The sequence below is a fragment of the Nyctereutes procyonoides genome, unplaced genomic scaffold (assembly GCF_905146905.1).
Source record: "Nyctereutes procyonoides isolate TBG_1078 unplaced genomic scaffold, NYPRO_anot_genome, whole genome shotgun sequence".
In the NCBI taxonomy this organism is placed as follows: Eukaryota; Metazoa; Chordata; class Mammalia; order Carnivora; family Canidae; genus Nyctereutes; species Nyctereutes procyonoides.
Window position 1 is genome coordinate 50012217 of NW_026575125.1, and position 10159 is coordinate 50022375.

The following is a 10159-nucleotide window of genomic DNA, read 5'->3' on the forward strand; positions in this document are numbered from 1 at the left end:
TTTTTGTAAATTCAATTTCTCTACTTAGCACCTACATTTAATTTTTAAGTTCAACAAACGCTTTTATGTAGAATTCAGCAAATCCTCGGCAGGTAAAATTAATTGCAAACCACACAAGTTTGAAAAAACAAAACAAAATACCTGAGGAGGTCGTCTGTACCTTGAGGCATCTCCAGAATGGCCCAACTGAGGTAAAACGCAACCGCCAAAACAGTCCACGATACATTTTTCTCTCCAAAGAACCAAAAAGCAAAAGGCATTCACAGAGCATTTCGATCACAGAGACTCCAACTTTATCTAAGTAATCCAATGCATTCATGGGGAGACTCCGAGCTAAACTAGTTTTTCCCAAGTTAAGAAGGCATCAAACCAAGTTGCCGTTTTTATCTGAAAGGGATGTGCAACAGGACCAATACTCGTCAACGAGGGAGGCAAAGACCTTTAGGGGCCAGAAGTGCTTAAAATCTGGCCAACCTACTCCCCTCAAGTGGTACAATACAGGTATCTCCCTGGTCCTGAGCCTCGCGCCCGCCACCCCCGCCAGCTCCCAAAGCAGAAGAGGATAGAACCGCCAGGCAAGACAGCGTGGGGGGATGGGGCGGGGAGGAGATTTGCGGGGGGGGGGCGACTTTCGAGTAAAACGAAGAAAGAAAAAAACCCGAGAAAACCGAAGGAAAAAAATGGAGCGTACTGAGGAGATGCGGCGGTGGCGGCGGCAGCAACGGCTCCAGCTGCAGCGGCCATGGCGGCGGCGGTGATGGCGAACAGCCTAGAAGAGCCGCGGGGCCGCGCCCCCCACCGCTCCGGCCTCAAGCGGCTTCACCGAGTTGTAGTGCTCCCCGAGGTTGCAGGCGTAGCGCAGGTAGACCAGGGTGAGAGGCTTCTTGGTGTACTCCTCCCCGATGAGGACGGCAGGCGAATCGGCCTGGATCACCTCGATGGGGGTCTGCAGGACGTGCGACAGGGCCCTCAGCTCGAGCTGGCCTCCCCACGACGGGCTGCGCACGATGTCGTCACAGTAGCTCAAGAAGTCTTCACGGCTGTAGGCGTATCCGGTATCGGGGTCGCTGAAGAAGGGCAGGAAGTCGTCGACGTGCTTGCGCATGTAATCGGCCGTGCGGCTCCGCAGGCTCTCCACAGTCACGGAGAACACCAGCTGGTCTTGGATGGCGCGATACATGCAGTGGCCGTCGGCCGGAATATCCTTCAGCTCCAGATTCTTGGACCCTAGGATGGCGGCAAGCTTCTCCTCCTCCTCGCGTCGGAAGCTGGCCAGGTGCTCCATCTCGGCCTCCGCAGTCCTCTCCTGGCGCGCCCTTCTTTCGCGCCTTCTCCGTGCCCTTGACAGGCGGGGAGGCTGGTTCTCCAGATCCATCTTGGCGAGATCTTCAGTAACAGAGTCGACGTTGCTGTTATTAGGGAAGCTCTCTTGGAACTTCTCCAGCTCCTGTTGGTGTTTCTGCTCCATCTCGGCCTCGAGGCGGGCCACGTCTAGGAGCAACTGCTTTCTTCTCTTCTTGTCGCTCTTGGGGACCGAGTTCTTCATGCCCTGGATGCGGGCCTGCAGCTCGCTCTTCTCGCGGTGGTGGCGTCGTATCACCCGCTGTTGCTCACTCTGAGAGTCTTCCATGATGTTTAACGGCAGGTGAGACTCGAAGTTTGGCGTCCGCTGAATTACCGGCTACAGTTCAGACTAACAGCTGGAACCCTGAACATGCTACCGGTCCTCAGCCCGGCCCTCCCTGCGGCACGAGGCTCATGCGTCACGCCGCGGTCACCCTCACCCTATCCACCGTCTTCTTTGCCATTGGCCACTGTCTCTCCACGGCTACATCCCCTCGAAAGCGCTGGCGCTAGGATTGGCTGTTAGGAGACACTAAATACGCCCCCATTAGACCCCCGTAGCAACGGTTACTTCCAGTTTGGTTTTCGTAATTTGAATCCCGCGTGATAAATCTGGCCTTTGAATATTAATATGTAGCAATCGGTCTTGTAAAATGGTTCATGGACTCACTGCCTACTTCATTTCCAATCCTGAACACACTTTAGACTCTGGCCATGCTTGGGAATCACCTGACCAATACTACATGCCACCAACTAAATATGCTCTGATGATGGACTTCCTGTTACTCCTACTGTTCAGGAAGCAATTCGCCTTTCTCGTTTTTTCAGGTCCCTTGACTGATGAACCTTTACGTTTCCTAGTGTTCCTGGAAACACGGAGTCCTTTCAGGTGAGGTCTTATACTAATTCACACCATCCCATCTCAGTGTAAGAAGGCTACAGCCACTCTTATTACACTCATTTCACTACAACTAAGCAGAATCTGTGGCTTATGTTAACAGAATGCAACTACCCTAAGCTCCCCTTCTCTTGAGTTCCCAGCTTCCAAAATGGACTCCATCAGATGCCCGTGAAACAACAGGGGCCATTCATCGAGCCAATTCTTTCTGTTTATTCTGAATATCTAAAAGTTCTAAAACATAAAATAAAATCTAAAATAATTACAAGCCCTAAGCTCTTCCAAATATGCTCCCATCCTGCCCCACTCTGCTCATCTGTATCTCGTATTCCCAAACAGGATGGCCTTCGAGGACACCACCCGCCCCCCGCCACCCCGCACACACACATCTTATTACAAATGAGGAAAGTGGACATTAGTCCAAGTTGTTGCATATCTTAAATTTAATTCCTTTTTTATTGCTAAGTAGTAGTCCATGATACGGATACATTGTAGTTTGTTTAGCCATTCACCTGTTGAAGACCTCTAGGTTGTGTTGGATTTGGGGTTATTATGAATAAACTTACTATAAACATTCGTGTTCAGGTTTTTGTACAAACAGAAGTTCCTCATTTCTCTGGGGAAATTGCCCAAGTGTGCAATTGCTGGGTCATATTATAAGTGTCTCTCTAGATTACATCAGAGCATTATAGTCTTGGTAGAACCTGTATTTTTGTTGTTTATTTATAAGAAGGTGATTTCCGTGTGGGAGGAAAAGTACAGTATTTACTTTTTTGAATTCATCTTAAAAGCACAAGGGAAAAATAAGAACTTTGAAATATTTTTGACGCTGACAATGATCTAGTTTAACTTCCTAGTGGTGTTTTGAAGAGGGTTATTTTATTGTTTTTTTTTAGGTTCTGAAACATTATTTGAAATAGTTAATATAATTGCATTTTCCCTGTTTATTGTAATGTATACTAAATTAATGCAGAACCATATAGAAAATTTCATGAAAATCTACCCCCAAATTTGCTTTCTGTATCCTTCTTTTCATCTATATGATATTGTGCTTTAAAAAATTTTTTTTAGCATATGTGATATTTTATTTGCTTGATGAGGGGATCTCTACTTTCTTCACCAGAATGATCACTAAGCAATGCCCAATAGACAGCTGCTTCTTTTCGTTAGTACAAAATCATCACGGTTTGTATACCAAAAGTTTTCTCCAAGAATTCTAGTAGCCTTTCTGTTCAACTGCATTTGTAAATAAACTTGCTGATGCATTAAAAAAAAGTTTAGTTTTTTAAGAAATGATTTTCATGAGTGGCTATACCATTGTACAGTCCTATTAGCAATGTGTGAGGAACCCAGTTTTTCTACATCCTCCCCAGCATTTGGTGTTGTCATTATTTTTTGTTTTAGCCATTCTGATGCATGTGTAGTGACATCTCACTGTGGTTTTAACTTGCATTTCCCTAATGGCTAATCATGTTCATTTTTGCATGTGCTCACTTGCCATCTGTGCATCTGTCCTCTTGGGTGAAATGTTTCTGCCACTTGCCCATTTTATATTTGGAATGTTTTTCACAGTTGAGTTTTGAGAGTTATTTATATATTATAGATACTAGTTCTTTGTTGGATAAGTGGTTTGCAAATATTTTCTCTCACATTGTGACTTGTCTTTTCCATCTTTTACCTGGTGTTTCTCAGAGCAAAAGTTTTAAATTTTGATGGAGTATGATTCATCTATTCCTCCTATGGGTCATGTTTTTGGTGTCAAGAACTCTGTGTCTGACTCTAGATCCCAAAGATTTTGTCTTGTCTTTTACTCAAAGATTTATAGCTTTAAGTATAAATTTAAATCTGTGATCTAGTTTACGTAAAGTTGGAGGCTTAGGTCTCAGTTTATTCTTTTGCCTGTGGCTGTTCAATTGCTCCAAAATCATTTGTTGGAAAGGCTATGCTTCCTCCATTGAATTGGTTTTGCACCTTTGTCAAAAACCACAAGTTTTGATATATTGTATTTCCATTCTCATTCTGTTCAATTTATTTTTTGGATTCCCTTGAGACTCTTTGGCCCATGGGTTATTTAGGAGTGAATGATTAGTTTCCAAGTGTTTGCAGATTTTCCTGTTATCTTTCTGGGTTTTTTAAAAAAGATTTTATTTATTTATTCATGAAACACACACACACACACAGAGGCAGAGACACAGGCAGAGGGGGAAGCAGGCTCCATGCAGGGAGCCTGATGTGGTACTCGATTCCGGGTCTCCAGGATCACGCCCTGGGCCAAAGGCAGGCGCCAAACTGCTGAGCCACCCAGGGATCCCTCTTTCTGCTTTTGGTTTCTATTTTGATTCCTTTGTGGTTGAAGAACATATGCATTTAAACACAATTGGTTTAAGTTTGTTGGGATTTGGGGATTCCTGGCTGGCTCAGTGTGTAGACAATTTTGGGATCATGAGTTTAAGCCCCATATTGGGCATAGTGCTTACTCAAAAAAAAAATTTGTTGGGGTTTGTTCCTGGCCCAGAATATGCTCTATCTTGACATATGTTCCATGGGCATCAGAAAAGAATGTGTGTTCTGCTATGGTTGGATGACATATTCTATAAATGTTTTTCAGATCACATTGGTAGAGAGTGTTGATTTCTATATCCTGCCTGATTTTCTAATTCTATTGTCGTTGAGGGAGGAATTTAGGAAGTCTCCAACTGTAATTGTGGCTTTTTCTATTTCTCCTTTCAGCTCTATCAGGTTTTGCTTCACATATTTTGCACCTCTATTGCAAATTCTACATACTTAGGATTGCTTTGTCTTTTTGGTGGATTCACTCCTTTAATCATCATGCTCTTCTCTTTATTTGGTAATTTTCTTTGCTCTAATGTCTATTTTATTTGGTATTAATATAACCACTACTTTTTCTTTATTACTGTTCGCATGATATATATTTTTCTATCCTTTTATTCTCAACCTCCCCATATTATTGTACGTGAAGTGAGTTTTTTATAGATAGCACATAGCTGGGTCATGGTTTTTCATCCACTCTGCCAATCTCTGTCTCTCAATTGGTATATATAGATCATTTACATTTAAGGTAGTTTAAAAGAAAAGATTTATTTGGGGATCCCTGGGTGGCTCAGCGGTGTGGTGCCTGCCTTCAGCCCAGGGCGTGATCCTGGGGTCCCGGGATTGAGTCCCATATCAGGCTCCCTGCATGGAGCCTGCTTCTCCCTCTGCCTGTGTCTCTGCCTCTCTTTCTGTGTCTCTCATGAAGAAATAAATGAAATCTTTAAAAATAAATAAATAAATAAAGATTTATTTAAATAAAGATTTATTTATTTATTTTAGAGAGAGAGAGAGGGGGTGCATGTGCATACATGCACACAAGCAATGGGAAGGGCAGAGGGAAAGGGACAGTATCTCAGGTAGACTCCCTGCTGATTGTGGAACCTGACACTAGTGCTTGATCCCAGGACCCCAAGATTATGACTTGAGCCAAAATCAAGAGCCCAACCAACTGAGAAACTTAGGTGCCCCATTTAAAAAAAATTTTAATGAAAATTTTGTTGAAGTATAATTGACATTAATATTATATTGGATTTAAGTATGCAACATAGTGATTTGATATTTATATACATTATAAAATGATCACCATGGTAAGTCTGGTTACCATTTGTCACCCTACATAGTTTTTACAATATTATTAACTATATTCCCCATGCTATAGCCAAATGGTACACTTGTTTCGATCAATTAGCCTCCATTGATACATTATTATTACCTAAACTTCACAGCTTACTTTATTTTTCTTACATAATCTCTATCTTCAACATGGGGCTTGAACTCATGACCCTAAGATCAACAGTGGCATGCTCTACTGACTGAACAAGCCAGGTGCCCTCACAGCTTCCTTTAGAGTTTACTCTTGGTATTGTACATTCTATGGCTCTGGAAACAAATATATTGACATGTACCCATCATTACAGTATCATGCAAGATAGTTTTGCTTCCTTTAAAACCCTCTGTGCTTGGGCACTGGGGTGGTTCAGTCCATTGTGTCCCACTCTTGATTTCAGCTCAGGTCATGATCTCAGGGTCAGCTCAGTCATGATCTCAGGGTTCTGAGATCTGAGTGGCCCTAGGTGCAGAGCCTGCTTAAGGTTTTCTCTCTTCTGCTCCTTCACCCTCCTTCTAAAAAATTCCTTTGTGCTCCACTTAGTCCTCCCTCTTTCTCCTCTAACCCTCTAACCCTCTAAGCACTGATCCTTTTACTGTCTCTATAGTTTTGCCTTTTCCGGAATGTCATACAATTGGAATCATCCAGCATGTAGCCTTTTCAGACTAGCTTCTTTGACTTATACATTTATAGTTCCTCCATGGCTTGATAGATAATTTCTTTTTAGTCTGGATGTACCATAGCTTATCCTCATAGATATTGAGGATATCTTGGTTGCTTCCAAGTTTTGGCAATTAAGAATAAAACTGTATACGGTATATATAGCTATATACATGCTATAACCTTTCATGTGCGGGTTTTAGTGTGTGGACCTAAGTTTTAAATTTGTTTGGGTAAATACCAAGGAGTGTGATTGCTAGATCATATGGTAAGAGTATGTTTAGTTTTATAAGAAACTGCCAACTGTTTTCCAAAGTGGCTGTACTATTTTTCATTCCCATAAGCAGTGAATGAGAGTTTTTTGGCTCAATATCCATACCAGTGTTTGGGTATTGTCAGTGTTTTGGATTTCGGCATTTCTAGTAGGTATATAGTACTATCTCATTATTTTCATTTACAATTACCTAATGACATATGATGTTGAGTACCTTTTCATATGTTTACTTGCTACCTTTATATTTTCTTTGGAGAGATGTCTGTTCGGAGCTTTCATCCATTTAAAAAACTGGGTTATTTTCTTATTGTTGAATTTTAAGATTATTTTAGTATTTTAGGTAACAGTTCCTTTTTTAAAGATTTTATTTATTTATTCATGACAGACACAGAGAGAGACAGAGACACAGGCAGAGGGAGAAGCAGGCTCCATGCAGGGAGCCCGACATGAGACTCGATCCCGGGTCTCTAGGATCAGGCCCTGGGCCGAAGGCGGCGCTAAACTGCTGAGCCACTGGGCTGCCCAAGGTAACAGTTCTTGATCAGGTATGTATTTTGCAAATCTTTCTTGACCAGCTTGGCTTATCTTCTCATTCTCTTGATTCCTTTTTTACCCCAGTCTATTTTTTCTCTGTTGTTCAGATTGGGTCATTTTTATTCTTCTGTCTTTGAGGTCTCTACTTTCTGTGTTCCTTTCATTCTGCTGTAGAACCTGTCTTTTGAGCTTTTTAGTTTGGTTATTGTACTTTAGTTCTTAAATTTCCATGGCGTTCTTTATATCTCTTACTTCTTTTTTTAAAGATTTTATTTATTTATTTGACAGAGAGCACTAGCAGCAGGAGAAGCAGGCAGAGAGAAAGGGAGAAGCAAGATGCCCTGCTGAGCAGGGAGCCCCACATAGGGCTCAATCTCAGGACCCTGGGATTAAGACCTGAGCCAAACACAGACTCAACCAACTAAGCCACTCAGGTGCCCCAAATATTCTATTTTTATATTTCTTTTTGTTTTTCTCTAGTTTTCTCTTTCTCTTTGTCTGCTGAGACTCTATGCTTTCATTTGTTTCGAGCATTTTTTTGCTTGTTGAAGCATCTTTAAGATGGTCCTTGCCTGGGTGGCTCAGCGGTTGAGCCTCTGCCTTCAGTCCAGGGCATGATCCTGGAGTCCCGGGATCGAGTCCCACATCAGGCTACCTGCATGGGGCCTGCTTCTCTCTCTGCTTATGTCTCTGCATCTCTCTCTCTGTGTCTCTCATGAATAAATAAATTTTAAAAAGGATGGTCCCTTTATAAATCTTTGTGAAATTATTCTACTAGCTCTGTCATTTCAGTTTGGGCATCTATTGTCTTTTTTTTCACTTGGTTTGATGTCTTCCTGGTTTCTAACTAATATTTGATTGAAACCTGGGCATTTGGGGTATCATGTCATGAGACTCTGAAACTCATTTAAAACATCTGTTTTAGCTGGTGTCCTCTGACACTGCTGCCATTAGGAAAAAGGGGTGTTGTATCATTACTGCCAGATGGATGTAGAAGTCCAGGTACCCCACTTGGCCTCCATTGATCCAAAAGGGAACTCTTTATTACAGCTAGGCAGGGCTGAGAGTTTCTGCTCCACACTAGGCCTCCACTGGTAGTGTTTTGACTGGGATGATTTGGAGTGCTGAATTACTGCTTCCTTTGTCACTACCTCATCTGACACCTTTATCATTGGGCAGTGGTGAAAGTCCTAATTCTCCACTAGGTCTTGTCTGACATCCGTGTCAGAGAAGTGAGGGGGTACCTCATTCCTGTGAAGTAGGGGTGGAATTCTAGACTCCCCACATTGTTTCTACTAATATGGCATGTGGGTGGGGCTTGTTACCTGCCAGTGGCAATGAAAGTCCCTGCTGTGTATTTGGCCTTCTCTGATACCATGCCAGCAGGGAGGGGGTTGGGGTTACTGGGTCATGTCATTACAGTCTCATGAGGGTGGAAGTCTAAGCTCTCCACTTAGTCTTTGCTAGTGTGGGTGGGGATAGGGCCACAGGTTGTTTTCTGGTTTTGGTTGGAGTAGGGTGGTTATTGTCTAAACACTATATATTGCTAGGTTGATCTTTTCCTAGTCCTTTGACTAGAGAGAACAGACTTTGGGGCTTGTTTTTTTTTTTTTGTCTGTGCACACCTGGGTTGTTGGCTTCTTCAGCTCCAAGTCTGGGATATATGAGGCAGAGAAAATTCATGTCATTCCTCCCATGCTGAGAACCTAAGCGATCTGCCTTCTTCTCCACCTTTCATAGCCTCCTTATGTTTGTTTTGTGCATAATGTCCAGGGTTTTTAATTGTAACAAGAGGAATTGGCAAAATAAATCTATTCTATCCTCCCCCTTTTTATTTTAAATGGACAGAAATACTTCACACTCTCTTTTACTGTCATTTTCATGTTTCAAAGAAATTAAATACTGTGACTTAAAATGCATCAAAGCAATGATAATTGTAGAAAACCATTATGCTGATCCTGAAAGAGACATCTTTTGGACTTTGATAGCATGATAGCAATGGTCATGTAGAGTGTGCTTATTTGCTGCAATCAAGATTGCTTTTTCAGATTCTGCAGAAGGGATGGCAGGTCCCTTTGAATGTCAATCCCCATTGCATGGGTTTGTTTTTGTGGCCTGAAGTGAAGGCAAGCCAGCTTTGCAAATGTTGCACTTTTGTCTCTAATTTGCATTAAGGAAACCATAGCTATTATAATATCAAATGTGCCTTTTCCAGTTCTGCATTCTACCTCTGCCCCATAACACCCTCTCCCATCTTCCCCCAACACACATTCTCTTATCTGGAGATTATGATCCAACTCCCAGGGCATATGCCACACATCTCCAACAATGGATGGATTGCCTGCTTATCAGGCAGCTCTCTATGAATATCATTTCTCACAGTTGAGCTTTTGATAAGAATGAGATGGCAGGGAGTTCAAGGTTACCTTTTCCAATAATAAGCTCTGGGAATGGTTATAGGCCGTCTTTTTGATGAACAGCATATGCTTTGCCAGTAAGTAAGGTGGGAGGGGCCAGAGAACTATTATCTATCTCACAGGGGCTGTGATGATCAAATGTATGTCAAGGACCCAGCTCAGTGCCTGGCACCAAGGAAGATAGTAATAAACAGCAATTTCTTCCTTCTACCGTACCTTAGTCCCTACCCCCCAGCTTCTTCTCCCCACTCCACTCTCTTACACCCCCCCTTTCCGCTTCACCACCCCCATTTCTCCTCCCCTCTAGAGGCCACCAGAGATGCCAGTTTCCATGGTAATCCGCTTCCTTATTAGTTTGGAGTTTAATGGTC

At 42.6% G+C, this 10159-nt stretch overlaps 1 protein-coding gene across 1 annotated transcript; it reads right to left on the reverse strand.

Moving 5' to 3' along the window:
- Nucleotides 1–769: 769 nt before the first annotated feature.
- On the reverse strand, nt 770–1630 carry OTUD6A (OTU deubiquitinase 6A). Its single transcript, XM_055337374.1, has one exon. It carries the CDS (start codon nt 1628–1630, stop codon nt 770–772), a length of 861 nt encoding a protein of 286 aa, XP_055193349.1.
- Nucleotides 1631–10159: the final 8529 nt, after the last annotated feature.